General features: G+C 44.4%; 1 protein-coding gene across 1 annotated transcript in view; it reads right to left on the bottom strand.

Annotated features, from left to right (window-relative positions):
- Positions 1–13,862, bottom strand: part of LOC119178575 (uncharacterized) — a 129,884-nt gene extending 116,022 nt beyond the window's left edge. The window contains exons 1-8 of the mRNA XM_075867818.1: positions 13,666–13,862; positions 13,009–13,110; positions 11,624–11,780; positions 9,021–9,181; positions 5,120–5,320; positions 3,732–3,833; positions 2,442–2,586; positions 944–1,032 (exon numbers count right to left, since the gene is read on the bottom strand). Of these exons, the coding sequence (XP_075723933.1) occupies positions 944–1,032; positions 2,442–2,586; positions 3,732–3,833; positions 5,120–5,320; positions 9,021–9,181; positions 11,624–11,780; positions 13,009–13,110; positions 13,666–13,854 (1,146 nt within the window). The 5' untranslated portion in view covers positions 13,855–13,862. The remainder of the gene's footprint in view (positions 1–943; positions 1,033–2,441; positions 2,587–3,731; positions 3,834–5,119; positions 5,321–9,020; positions 9,182–11,623; positions 11,781–13,008; positions 13,111–13,665) is intronic.
- Between the last annotated feature and the right edge of the window lie 1,191 nt (positions 13,863–15,053).

The raw sequence follows: 15,053 nt of genomic DNA, 5'->3' as shown, positions 1-15,053 counted from the left end.
CTCTTGGCGACACTTCAGAACGTTTCGCACATAATTATGATGACAAAGTAGTCACACGGTGCCCTATACATTCCAGCTTTTCCTCTTTTACATCTCCTTACATTGTATTATTCCCCTTCACGAAAGCCCACGAGTTTTCCGCACCTATCATGGTACTAAACTTACTGCGAAATTAGAGGCGTCGAGACCTTTCACATATCTTGGAGAACCTCCGTGATTGTCACAGCATTGACTAAACCACGATATCAAGTGATAACGTCAGCATGCGACGTCACGTAATCTGACGGCACATATTTACGCACCAGTGACGTAATGATAACATGATCACGAAGTACGTTTTTTTTACGTCGACTACGACCCCACCGGCATTCCCTCTCCGTGATTACCGAGGCATTTATTTATATATAGCTTTATCCCTAATAAGAGCTTCACAACGCTGACGTTCACCGAATGAATGTCCAGAAATATAGCACTTGTCGATTACTTTCATGGTTTTGTCAACGAGACCGAGTAACAAAAAAAAAAGGAAGAAAAGCTCACTGTTGCAGAGGGCACCCGACATCTACAGAAGCAAATACTTCTTGAATAACTTCCTCTCGAAAAATAATCATGCTACCCCTGTTTACTACCTATACCTCCTAAAGCACGGGATATTATTAGCGTCAGAGGGATTGTTTGAAATAATATTGTAAGTTTATTTTTAGTGTTATTAACTTTATATTTTTTGCGCATGGAAGCATTATACAGACTTCATGTAGGTTGTACGACTGAATAGAAGATCAAGCTGCAGTTATTTTTAGTGGTACATTGACTACAGATAATTAGCAGTAACTGCTGGAAAATGTTTGCACAGGTATCATGGAAACATTATTCAAAATACATGGTTTTCTTTTTTTTAGATTGAGTTGGAATTACTCTATACCTTCCAAGAAACTAAACTCACCTCATCCTCACCATTTACGTGAGCTTCGTGGTTGCCGTTCATAGCGCCGTTGGACTGATGGTACCTCTCGTGCATGTTAACAATGGTCTCTGAGAAGAAAAGATTAGCGTGATGTCTTGAAAAAAACTTCGAGTGTTTTTTTTTTCTGATTACGCGCTAGTTTGACCCAGCACGTCTTTTTTTTTTCTTGTTGCCACTTAATATCAGATAAACTGTTTATGTGTCAAAAAAACAGTGACGCTTACAAGTTTAGTTAAAAGCAGTAAATCTTCCACCCTACCCCCCAAAATAGGATCATTTTAAGTTCGTCATGTTTATATCTAGCTTTCCGTTGAGCTAATTTGATTCTCAATAGAAACATACTTAAACGGGAAGCTGCGTTTTTTAAGGGACATCTCATCTGCCACAACACAGTCACAACAATGGTTCAAAAGATAACAAAAGAAATTAAGGCAACAACAGGATCTACATAGCCAATGAGAAATCATGCAGTATGTATAGCTGTAACATAAACAAGTCCTCTCTACAGACATTGTTTAACGTGCTGGCACAACGAACTAATTAAATATGTCTTAGACGAAACTGGCTGAACAGGTCTCAGTAACGATATCGGGCCAGTGCAAATAGGAAACACTTAGCGTTAAGTAGAAGTCCTTTGAATATTACACTTGCTGCCTTTCAGGCCCGAAGCGCTTGCAGTTCATGATGTTAACCACGTTTAAGCAACGTTTCTTATAGCATTGTTTATCTGATTGAGTTTCGCTTATTTACATTGCTGATTCCAATGCCACGCCGACGCCTCTAGCCAATTATCAGATGTGAAAAGAAAGCAAAACTCTGAGTTTACAAATGCACAACCCTACCCCATTTAAATTGTCATTCCATTAAACCACGCGCGCTTCCCGACGAACCTCGCAGCATTAAAGGGATACTGACACCAACGTTCGAAGTTCAGCTTACTCTGTATGCAGGGACGCCTAGGCCCCGCAAATGATAAGATATCTTATTTTAATATTAAAGTCAATGTTCGCATATGGCACCAACTAATGGCGATACTATCGTGAAGTCAGGCCGCAGAATCAGTTTATTAGTATGGCTAATTGTGATGATATCAGGTACAAAAACATACGAATTTCCCGCTTCAGCCTCTCCAAAGGAGCCATGGAGTGGAGCGGCAATAGAAACATCCCGATAAGTTGTGCGAGCAGGTCTACAGAATCTCACACTATTGTGACGTCCGGGTACCGTAGCAATAAAAACTAACTATAAAACATACTGTATTTATATTTTTCGATGCGCTCTCGCACTTACCCGTAGGCCCTTGAGGGCTTGGCTTTTGACTAAAAAAAAAAAAAACCTCCAACTGAAAAGTTTCGTGTCCACCCCTTCAAAGACTACTGCACGTAACGCCTGGAGAAGTGAAATACTTGCTGCTCGTCAGAGGACAAATTCAGCTTGCAATCAACGAAATGTGCCAATACTTTGAGAACATGCTCACTCTGTATAGAAGGGGGCGCGAGGGCTTTGAGCCTGCTGACGGTGTTTCCGAGGTGGGTCGCGTTGGCCAGTTGATTGCGTTTGATGATTTGTTCGAGTCCCAGTTTCTCGGGATACTGCAGGTAGTAGTCGGCCGTCTTGCCTTTCTGTGCGCGGCAGGAGAGTAATGCCAAATTAACAGTGTAAGCCAGGACTACTTTTACAGATTTGAATCACTTTGATATCTAGTATACGCTGGGTTGTATACCTTGATGTCGTGGTGAACGAAGCACCTAGTCGGAGAAATTTTAAGCAGGGTGGAGTCTTCAGAAAGCGAGTTGATAAAGCCCTCACGTGATTCTCAGGCACCGGTCGCACGTTTATCTGCTTAGAATATCTCTAGATCACATTTCAGGCATGACCAATATAAATGACAAGAGTGTCCGCTTTGCCGCGAGGCGATTAGATAGCTTTAGTTTGTCCATAAAGAAATGTATTGTGGTGTGCGAAACATCGGAGCACCGGAGACACATGCATGTGTGGAAGAAACAGTGATTCCATTATCTGGTCATGCTTTAGCTATCTGCATGCGAAATGATAGTGGCAACAGCATTCCTTTAGGTAATCTCAATTTTTGTTAATTCTACAAGGAAAGTGCCACAACATAACACACCTAGCACGTTGCGGTCAAGAAAATAGTCACAACACGATTCTACAAGCGCTCACACCAAATGCAGATAGCCGCTGTTCTGCTAATCATTGAAATCCAAAAATTTTTATTTATACTTGGCATTCGCACTAACGGTGATCACAGATACAGTACCCACGTGATAGTTTAGGGTAAATAACCAGCGCACTTTCATTTCTAACAGTTCGTGTCACACCGGCGTAAACTTGACTCGAACAACTATCACATCAGAGCCCGCATTACCTTCAGCCTCCTGAATTGCAGTGACATAACGCGGTTATTACGAGCAAAAACAATGGCTCATTTATATATCTATCTAAAAAACAACGACGTCGCTTGTCAATAGGTGATAGCTGTGTGCTTAATCTCCAAATTCAGTCATTTAGGCACCATTATCCATTCGCAGGTGGTGCCCCTGTCTCGATAATGTTCTTGAGCACGTGAATTTAGACTTCTTCGTACACGCCCTCTCTCCTGCGAACGAAAAATAAATAAACATAATCACTGTCAAAATTCGGATCCATCTGGCAGAAAATCGTGACAACCTCATGGTCTCATTCAAACACACATTTCGCAACACTGTTTTGCGTCGGTATTTCTTCCTTCTTTTGTGTTGTTACTCACGCTATCTACGATTGTCGTCGGGGAACCGGCTGCAATGAGCATGTTGTACATCTTGCGGCCGTCTCTGAGAGCGGCTGCGTAGTGAAGCGGCGTCCGGCCCTCCTGTTTGGGAAAAAGAAGTGAATAAACACACCTGTGCTTAGTAATAAACCTATCGATAACGCGTTTTCTGTTCCCGCTTTATCTCATTTCTGAGACGGTAACATAAATTTGCATACAGGCATACCCTAATACATATATGTATAACCTCACCGTAAGCGAGCGTATAACCATCACTGAGTGCAAAGGTAGTGCATGCTGTCTAATATGAATAATCGGTGGGACCCGATATTATATTGTACTATACCAGTTTGCTTCCAAATAGCCCCGTAACATTGCATTCGCCAATTAATATCATTGATCATATGGATCACTTTCTTTCTGTATAAAGATGAATATATGTTTCAATTAAATTAGCTTTATAACTGCATATAGGCGTTCTTAACTATGATAGTACTCCAGCAGTAGACGTACTGGGTATTCATTGCGTTAAGCGTGAAATTAAGTAAGGCGATGTGGTCAGCGAATTTAAATTTCTGCAAATTTGGACAAGTTTCACTGCCTCCCCCACAGTGGTCCAGTGCGAAAGGCCGCACCGGAAGCAAAAATTAAAATGAAGTAACGATGTGCCTCTCGCGACGGCCTACCCTCGGTCCCCGGTTTATAGGGGGAAGGTGGGAAGTGAACGACTCTCGGCGTTCGCGTCCTCGGCTGCCGGTATTATCGAAAGCTCGCGTGGACATTACCGTGCACTTTAAACCAAGATAGCACAGATCCGACGCAGTAAGGACATGTGACAGACTTGCCTCGCTTCTACAGTGACAGGCGCCGTCGACAAAACTGGGGCGCTTGTAGCGACGTCGCAGAGGGCAGGTTCCGCCCAGCTCAAAGCTCGCCACCGTCATCTTTGATCACGTGACGACAGGCGCAGCAGCTGCGAAGCTGCTTCCGATCACAGGGCGTTGGGGAGCCTCCCACGCGAACGCTTCCCGAATAACTGTGCTCATAGGCAGCTTCGCAGCTGCTGCGCCTGTCGTCACGTGATCAAAGATGACGGTGGCGAGCTTTGAGCTGGGCGGAACCTGCCCTCTGCGACGTCGCTACAAGCGCCCCAGTTTTGTCGACGGCGCCTGTCACTGTTTATACAAACACGAAATAGTTGTCTATAATTATGGGAGAGGAGGGGGCACTGTGTACACGCCTATTGTAACGACTCTGGTCACCTGGGTGGCAGGTACATGCTCACATGCGACAGTATATTGTTTACAGGGCTCTATAGTAATCCCTACAGGTTTATCCTATATAGCTTCCGGCTAATACTGATTCGGGCCACTAGCGCTGCCACTCACAATGTCCTTGGCACTGAGTGAATCGCGGAAGTTCTCGGCCAGATGCTGGGCGACGTCCATGTGTCCGTGCATGACGGCCTTGTGGATGGGCGTGGCGCCCATTGAGTCCCGGGCCAGCGACAGCGAACGGTGGCTCATTAGCGTCTGCACCTCGCGCAGCCGGCCCCGAACCACGGCGCGATGCACGTCGCTGATCTGCTCCTGCGCGAATAGGTCACCAACAGCGGTATGTAAGCGCGCGTGCGTTCCACTAACTTGCCAAGTCGAGTCAGCATTTCGGTTGAAAAATTGTTGCGAAGAATGTAAGTTGATTGATAGACTTTAACGTATACAAAAACGACCCAAGCTACGAGGGAGGCCTTACAACATGCTCCGGGTAATCTATACCCCACGAAGCCCTTTAGCAAGCACTAAAATCGCGCAGTTCATGGACCTCTAGCATTTTTACTTTACCGGAGAGCAACCACCATGCATGCCCAAGATCAAAGACGTGTACTTCGGTTGAGTCACCGAGTGCCGTATATAACCACTGGGCCACTGGGCCTCCATCACAGCTCTAGCAGTGAATGTTCACGTCACTATCACAATGCCCTAGATAAGCAAACTTTAAAGGTTAGATTTTGTCATATCAGGTAATGATCTTTTGCGTTACGGTTCTTAACCAAACGAAGACAAAGCGTAACAATCGACAACCATCTATCACAACCACTTGATGTTTGTTTTGCAGTACCTCAGGGATCGATTCTCTCTTCTCTTTTATTTTTAATGTTTATTAATGACATCCACTTTTCTGTTAATAACCTTGTTCGGATGCGACTATTTGCCGACGACTGAGTCGTGTACGCTGCCGTACACAGCTCAGACGATTAAGTTAAACTTATCAATTCCTTGCAAACACCTTTTTTTTTTGTGTAATACTTAGGGCATAAAATAAACGCATACAAAGCTCATTTCATTTCATTCACAAGTAAGACTAACCCCCTTAAGTTTACATATACCGCAAAAAAATACAATTATCAACAAAAGCAGCAAAGTAAAATACTTAGTCATTACACTTTCGGCGAACCCCAACTGGGAACATATTTTGGCAGTGTGTCAGAAATCGGGAAAAAAAACTGTCCTTGCCGAAGAAAAAAATTGTGCGCTGCATCACCACATCTCAGACTGAATGCATACAAAACACTAATTAGATCACGTTTATAGTACACCGATCTCATCTGGAGTTCACATCAAAAGCACCTCATTAGCAAAATAGATCGAATACAAAAATGGCAGTTAGGTTTGTATATTTATATTTATCGAGGCAATCCAGTTCTGCATGGTCGAATTTTCCGGAGCCCACCACCATGGCGTCTCTCATAATCATATGGTGGGTTTGGGACGTTAAACCCCACATATCAATCAATGCAGTTCTGCAGGCTTGCTCGCAAGAGCAAACTTAAAACCTCTTTCGCAACGCAGAATGATCTCGCGACTAAATTTTCTTTACCAACTACACCATGGCGACTTTCTAAAATCACGTTCTCAATACCTGTTAGACCCATGTAAACACTCAATGCGACAGAACCATTCTAAAACAATACACCAACCTTTAGGTCGTGTTAAAGCTTATAAAATTCCCTTTTCCGTCAGCTATTCACCACGAGCAGATTAGACAGGAATGTTGTGTGAATTAACACCACTCAATTGTTCATGAACTTAATACAGTGTGTCGAATTCGAATTATGAGTTGTTGACAGTGTATCATTTTTCTTGTTATTTCGTGTATGTAATTTGTGTTCGTTATTTTTGTATGTATTTCCTTATCCCCACTCCAGCATGGGTCGAGAATTGTCTGCAGTATGCTCAAATAAAAAAATATAAATCAAATCATTGAGGCGTATTTTGGATGTGATGATAACGTGCAAATCACGTCCTGACATCCTATCACCAGCATCGAGCGCCTCGATCAGAATTGCTTTACCTCGCATAGATGGCATCATTGAGCTATGGTACTTCTCTGTTTCTGTATGATTTATTAGTGGGGCTAGCAAGACGCCGGCTAACGACCAAAGCGCAAGTGAGAGCGGAAAGTTAATAATAATAATAATAATAATAATAATAATAATAATAATAATAATAATAATAATAATAATAATAATAATAATAATAATAATAATAATAATAATAATAATAATAATAATAATAATAATAATATATTATTATTATTATTATTATTATTATTATTATTATTATTATTATTATTATTATTATTATTATTATTATTAATCCTAATAATAATAATAAGCATTTGGCATAGAGACGCATGGCTTTGAGAAACGATCTAACTTGTCCTAAATCAGTTCTGTGAAATAATTGTTTGCATACTCATCTTTTCATAGCTAAAGCTGTTATGAGATCGAAACTCAGGTCACGCGCGGCGCCGTAGTTGTCCACTGTCACCGCCGCTGGTGTCTGTAACCGCCGTCGTGAAATAATAATAAAAAAAACTTCGTATTAAGGCCACAGCGGGACTCAAACCCGGGTTCGCTACGTGCCAGCTTAGTATTCCACCACTGAGCCACGCCGGGGCTTGGGACTTGTTCGCAAGTTTGCCTCAGGCAGGCTTGATGTCGGGAAAGGAATCGCGTTAAAATAAGTAATGAAGCCTTTAAGAACGGCAAAACAAGAACGAGGCGTCACACAATATGAATAGCTTTACGGGTGGGTCGTCCAACGCTTCAACCTATTAAGAAGTTTGTTCTTGTTCTCCTATTAACTGTTGCGCATACCCACTACAGCCATATTTCCTTATCCTCGTTAGCCACTGCATGAACAATTGGCACAAAATTCTGCGCAAGTGTTTAGCGGATACAACGCTTCTCAGAAGAATTACAAAAAAAAGAAAGAATTGCGAATGCTGGTGTACTACCCAAAAATTATTATTATTAATGCCATAGTGGGTATCCAGCAAGTGTGCTTGCAGCAGTTACCCAATGAGAGCTTAGAAAAGGCTCTGAAAGGTCGCTCTTGTAGCTTTCGCTGTGACTGTGCCACGCCTTTCACGCAAGCCTGGCATTTTTTTAGGGGTAAAGATCCTAAAGGCGTGAGTCTGCCCATCCCTTGAATGTGCGTACGTTACTGCCTATAGTTTCACCTTTGCCACCTGCCCACTACTTTGTCCTTGCAAACATCCCACTACGCCCTACCACCGATCCACCACTTCCCCGACAATAAAGCAAATACTGTTCAGAAGTGGCCAATATGAAACGTAAGACGGTCATGTACTTGTATCAAGGTGCACGGTAAAGAACCACAGATTGCCCTACTGTGTCCATCCCTTATTTATACGTGACCGCTTTTAGTCTCCCCTTTGCAAACTGCGTACTACTTCGTCCTTGCAAAGATACCACTACGCCCCATCACCAATTCACCACTTCACCGATCATAAAGCCATTATAATGAAGGGGGAATGCAAGCGACGTATAGCTACCACTGAAGAATAATAAACTTTCTTGTATAAATATATACCTTGTTTGTCACGTCTTCGATGATGCATAGTGGGCGATATTTGCGGGTGGTTCACGCTTTAGCAATAGAACCCTCCAGCACTTCGCTCTACTCATCATTATTCACTCCGTGAATACGCTGTGATTTTTTCATTTGTATTTCAGCTAATTTAGGCTTCGGCCTCTCAAAATATTGCCTTTTAAAGAAGCTTGCTAACCTGGAAAAATAAACTCAAAAGAACACCACCGTCAACCCACATATAGCATCGAAGGCATGCGACAGTCTGAACAATGCTTGTCTCTTCGCGTGCACTGTCTTTATCTCCTTCGCTTCAACCGTATCCACCAAACCTATGTCTTCGCACCACAAGTTTCTATCGAGAAGAGCAGATTACGTCACAAGCGTTTCTCACTATATATCCGGGCACGATGTCCAGAAACTCCTGCACGACCGGATTGGGGCTCGTCTCGCCCAGCAGCCGGTCACCATGTCCGTGTAAGACGAGCTCTTCGAGGGCCTCTAAATTTCCTTGGCCGATGATTTCGCGGATCTGTACTTTCAGGCCCGCCGGCTCTGTAGAAAAAAAAACAGTATTCGAAACTTTAAAAAGCGTGCAATTGTTGAGAGGAAAGCACAGCGTCGATGAATAGCAGTGATATTTGAACAAGATATGTCATATATAAATAAGGAAAACCATTATTATCTTCCCCTCTTGTAGAATTTTTCAATCTCATTCCCCATTCCTATGCGCAGTAACATTCCAGCGGCATACAAATGCCGGAAAAGTGCCGTCCTAAGTGTGAAGCACTTCTTAGCGAACTGCAGGCACCTTGAGCGTTTTTATCTATACGTATCTATGTGTATAGCCACACACGTCTGGGTACCCTCGTGATCGCCTATTTAACGTGGTGTATACACCTAAATTAAAATATTAGGGTAAGAGAGTTGAGCAATATGACTGTCGGGTCACGACATGAAAAACGGGAAAAGTCCTGTCGCGTATGTCGTCAAACCCTTTCCTCCAGACCCGCATGGCACGTAGCCGTATACAACAGGCCACCATACGCGGGTATGCGTATGTGTATCGGTCCGGCGAAACGCACTCCACGAAAGCACGCACAATTTAAATTTAGGTCGTCTTAGTGCGCATACAACGATGGTTGTGGTCCAAAAACTGAGTTAAAACGAAGAGTTTACAGCACAAACAAAAAAATGCCGCCATATCCACGAAGTGAATGATGATGAGTGGGCGAAGCTCCGGAGGTAAACCTGGTAAACCATGAATCCTCCGTACATTTTGCCAACTCGATTTTATTGCAACGCTCCCCCTAGCGTACGTCGCCGCACTATATCGAACGATGACACGCGCCATATGTGGCATCATTCCTATTTTATAACACCTCGCATCTTTCATAATCAACTACACGTACCGCCGTCTAGTTTATAACATCTTGCATCTTTTGGACGGACGGACGGACGGACGGATGGACAGATGGATGGATGGACGGACGGACGGACGGACGGACGGACGGACGGACGGACGGACGGATGGACGGATGGACGGATGGATATGGCTGTACCCTTTAGATCGGGAGGTGGCTAGCGTAATACTTAGAACTGAACGAGAGGTGGCTACATACAGGGGACGCACAGCCCACGCCTTAAGGAGCTTCGCTCCTAAAACTGCTTCTCCGTTAAGGCAGCACAAGCATCAGAAAAACTTCCACACTCGGCAGGTATAAATTAGAGCACACGTACAAAATCCCTTAGAGGGCATTTAAAAGAACGAGAACAAAAGTACCGTGCTAAAAATGTGACCTTACGTATTACAAACTGTACAAGAACGCGTATAAACCTTGAATATTTACCACGTGGCTGTAGTCCACAATTATTCGAATGTTTCTCAAACATCTCTCTTCCAGGAAACACTCAAACGAACTGCAGTGCTGATCGACGTCCCAGCGACACTCTTAGGAAAAGTGTACCCACGGCGTTAGAGTCACTCGATTTTTCAAGATCGACTGACCACACTGCACGGCTCACTCGAACCGCTCAAATAACAAAATTTCTTGGCCGAGATCCCATCCTACCCTCCGTCATCTCCCATTTGGATCCTTTCCAACATTCCAAGTAATTGTTCGGCGCGTAACACGTACCACAGTGAAAGCTAGGGGAAAAGGATTAGTCGAGCCGGATCGTCTGCGGAAATGGTCGGCTCCAAAGGTTCCCCCACTAGGATGTCTCGAATTATCCCGATCTGCACGGGCGTAGGGCTGTCGCTTGCGTAGAGGGTAAGGGCACGCCCTGGGTGCCTTTTGAAAGCTGTTTTCTTTTTCGTCGCGCTAGCCTGTTGAGGGGGAATGGTCGGCGCTGTGGCTTGATGCTTTCGTGTGGATGCAGAGGCACGCTCCTGTTTTAGCCCTCGTTTGTGACAAAAAAGAAGTGCTATATAACGAATCATACGCTTGCCGACACAGTAGATGACAGGGGAGCACGTGGTGCTCCTTAGAAGCGCTTCTTCTCGCATTCAAGCTGCTCGGCGGCCCACCACACCTTGGCGCTGTCACACCACTGGCAAAAACTATCTGCCACACACGTGCGCGCCAAATAATCTACTTAAGGACAGGAAACATAAAGCAAGCTACCCCACACACATTATCACACGCAAAAAAAAGCATGAGAAAGCACACGAAAAAGCACAAGGACACGCTGTTACGTTCACGTCAAACCGGTGCTATATTTGCCAAGCAGCGATATACATTGGACGAGCTCTCATACATAGATGAAGAGTAAACGGTTAACTATATCCCTGTGGAGACATAGTTCACTTTCGTCTTATACCAATTCCTGTGACGGACGGACAACCGCATTTTTGTTTTCATTTAAAGCCACTATGCGAAAATTTCTCAAATTTGTTCCAGGTATATAGTTGAGACCATTAGGAGTGTTGTTAATCTACACTGGAAAAAAATAATCAATAAGTTAACACGAAGGGTAACCTTTTATTCTACTTACTCGCGGAGTATCCACGAACGCTGGCAGTGCTGTTGTCTCCCGACTTCCTTCTTCGATTTTTGGCCTTCTTAGAACGACTCGACAAGTTGCCTTCTTTGAGCTGCTCCAGCGTCAGCTCGCCCGGTGCGTCGAGATAGAAGTCCGGTGTATGACCATACTGCGTAAAGAATGTCATTTATTATTACCTATTATTTACATACTTTGCTTTTTTGTGCCATGAACATATGCCCATCTGAATTAGTACAGGAGTCACAGAATATAGATAATGTAGCATGTAGGGCAGTGCTGATAGCAACGCGGTAAAAATACTATTGGTGCAAGCAATACCAGATATACTGAATAGATGTATCAAAAACGGCAATGACGTTAATGCATACTCTCTATGTAATAATCGTTTTTTTAATTATTGGAAGTTTGAACACCGTCATCATCACCATCTCATCGTCAACATCAGCAGCAGCCTCACTACCCCCACTGCAGGACAAAGGCTTCTGTCATGTTCCGCCAGTCAACTGGGTCCTGTGCTTACTGCTGCCATTTTATACCCGCAAATGCCCTAATCTCATCTGCCCACCTAACTTTCTGTCTCTCCTTCACTATCTTGCCTTCTCTTGGAATCCAGTCCGTGATCCTTAATGACGAGCGGTTATCTTGCCTTCACGCTACGGGCCCTGCCCATGACCATTTCTTCTTCTTGGTTTAGACTGCATGTGATGTGCTTAACACGTTTGTTCGTTGATACGCTCTGCTTGTTCTATTCCCTCGGGATTACACCTATCATTTTTCTTTGTATTTCTCGCTGCGTCGTACTAGATTACACGGATTTAAATGTTCACAGCAGAATGAACTGGGTTATCCGTGTCGGCGTATTATGTGAAGCGCTCACAGAACCATGTGAGGTCCTCTATCACAGGACAGCAACAGACGCTGCATCAGCGTCTTTGATCATTCACCCGTACATTAGATTGTATGATATGCTCATAAACTGCACTTTATGGCCAGACAATTCTGTTGATAAAATCGGTGGAGCAGCGTTCGAGCTACTGGCGATAGCTAAATAGCCGTCAGCAAACGTTCTCACATTACAGCTCGGGTAAACGTAATGTTTGAAGTATATATAGGGACCAAGAACGTACATTAACATGCGCACTATTAACATTAGCTGCGGAAGATTACCAGCCGTTACGGCGGAAACCACCTAGCATGACTGGTTCACCATCCCAGGTGGATGGCGGCACACTGCAGTACTGGGGACGGAGCTCATTTGTTGTTATGTTTAAGCGACTAAGTGCACTCGAGGTCCCACAGAGCCCGATGACAAAGCCGCGGCCATGAGGAACTCGCTCAGTCACCGACAGGGTCACGCCATAGGTGCGTTCACTCACCACATCGGTGGCGTTCTCGTCAGATCCCGCCGTCTTGAGCATACGGTAGATCTCTCCCTTGTCTTGCAGAACGGCCGCGTAGTGAAGGGGCGTCCTCCCTTGCTGCAAATGCGGAAGGGAGCAGCGTACGTTGTGTTCGCTTTGTCGACGTTATACGTACTGAGCATGGTCGCTGTTATAGCAGTGAAGATAGAATAAAGAAAAAGGAAACACAGAGGTAACCTACCCCATCGCCAAGAGCTAACTGCTCTCACCATGACGCCAACTAAAATCGCGTTTGATAAGCGAATAATTTCTCCAAGTGCCCCTCATGTCTTCTAAGATCCAATGCACAAGCCAGTAGCTCACGCACGCTTGCAAAAACTTACATTCCGTGCCAAAACTTCCTTTTAAATACGGACGCTAGAAGAACGAAGACAAAAGAAGGGGTCGTTGTAATGGTCAGCTGTCGATCATCATAACCATCGAAGCACCATGGCGGATAAGAGTTGTCAGAATCAACGTTCTATAGTTTAAAGTTGATAAGGGTGACGAGCGATTACGTGTAACATCACAATACTCCATATATAGGCAACGCCTCTTTCAAATGAGTCGCATCTGAGAACAGACCCGATCTCTACACCTTCCACAGGAAACCATTTGTGCAAGATGACTTACGTGGTCCCTGGAGTGCATGACTGCGGGGAAATGCTGCACGAAGTAGGCGACCAAGGGGCGCTGGTGGAAGAGCACGGCCTTGTGCAGCGGACTAGCGCCCTGCTGGTCGCGGCAGTAGGCCAACTGGCGACGTTCTTCGGCTAAGCTGCGCACCTCCTCCAAGCGGCCCTGCATGGCGCCCTCGTGCATGTCCTCCATCTGCGCCTGCCCAACGATCGAAGAGTTAAACAGACGTCTTTATAAATATTTACGCTCACGCGTTCGATTGGAACCTGAACTTGGCAACGTTTAACGCTAGAACGTTATCTAGTGAGGGAAGTCTAGCTGTACTATGAACTTGGCAACGTTTAACGCTAGAACCTTACCTAGTGAGGGAAGTCTAGCTGTACTATTCGAGGAGCTAGAGAGTGTTAAATGGGATATAATAGGGCTCAGTGAGGTTAGGAGGACAGATGAGGCCTATACGGTGCTACAGAATGGGCACGTCCTTTGCTATCGGGGCTTGGCAGACAGAAGAAAACTGGGAGTGGGGTTCCTAATTCACAGAAACATAGCAACATAGAGGAATATTATAGCATTAATGAAAGGGTGGTAGGTATTGTAATTAAACTGAATAAAAGATACAAGAGGAAGGTAGTACAGGCTTACGCGCCTACATCCAGCCATGATGACGCTTCAGTTGAAAGCTTCTATGAAGACGTGGAATCGGCAATGAGTAAGGTAAAAACACAGTATACTATAGTGATGTGATGGGCGACTTTAATGCAAAGGTAGGAAAGAAGCAGGCTGGAGACCAGGCAGTAGAGGATTATGGCATCGGCACTAGAAACGCCTCAGGAGAGCTACTAGTAGAATTCGCAGAACGAAATAATTTGCGGATTTTGAATACCTTCTACCGAAAACGAGAAAACCGCAAGTGGACATGGACGAGCCCTAATGGCGAAAATAAGAACGAAATAGAATTTATAATGACTGCACACCCAGGAATCGTGCAGGATGTGGAAGTGGTTGGCAAGGTACGATGCAGTGACCATAGAATGGTACGGTCTCGAATTCACCTAGACTTGAAGAAGGAACGACAGAAACTGATACGCAAGAAGCCAACCAATGAGCTAGCACTGAGAGGGAAAGTACAGGAATTCAGAGTGTCACTGCAGAACAGGTACTCGGCTCTTAGTGAGGAAACCAACCTTAGCGTAGATACAATGAATGATAATCTGACGAGTATCATTACGGAGTGTGCAGTGGAAGTTGGAGGCAGGGTAGTTAGACAGGACACTGGCAAGCTTTCCCAGGAAACGAAGAACCTAATTAACAAGCGTCAAATCATGAAAGTGTCAAGTACAACAGACGAAATAGAACTGGCAGAGGTTTCGAAGTTGATTATT

The sequence above is a fragment of the Rhipicephalus microplus genome, chromosome 1, assembly GCF_043290135.1.
Source record: "Rhipicephalus microplus isolate Deutch F79 chromosome 1, USDA_Rmic, whole genome shotgun sequence".
NCBI classification, from domain to species: domain Eukaryota; kingdom Metazoa; phylum Arthropoda; class Arachnida; order Ixodida; family Ixodidae; genus Rhipicephalus; species Rhipicephalus microplus.
Note: the sequence above shows the minus strand (reverse complement) of the source record. Positions and strands in the feature narration are given on the sequence as shown.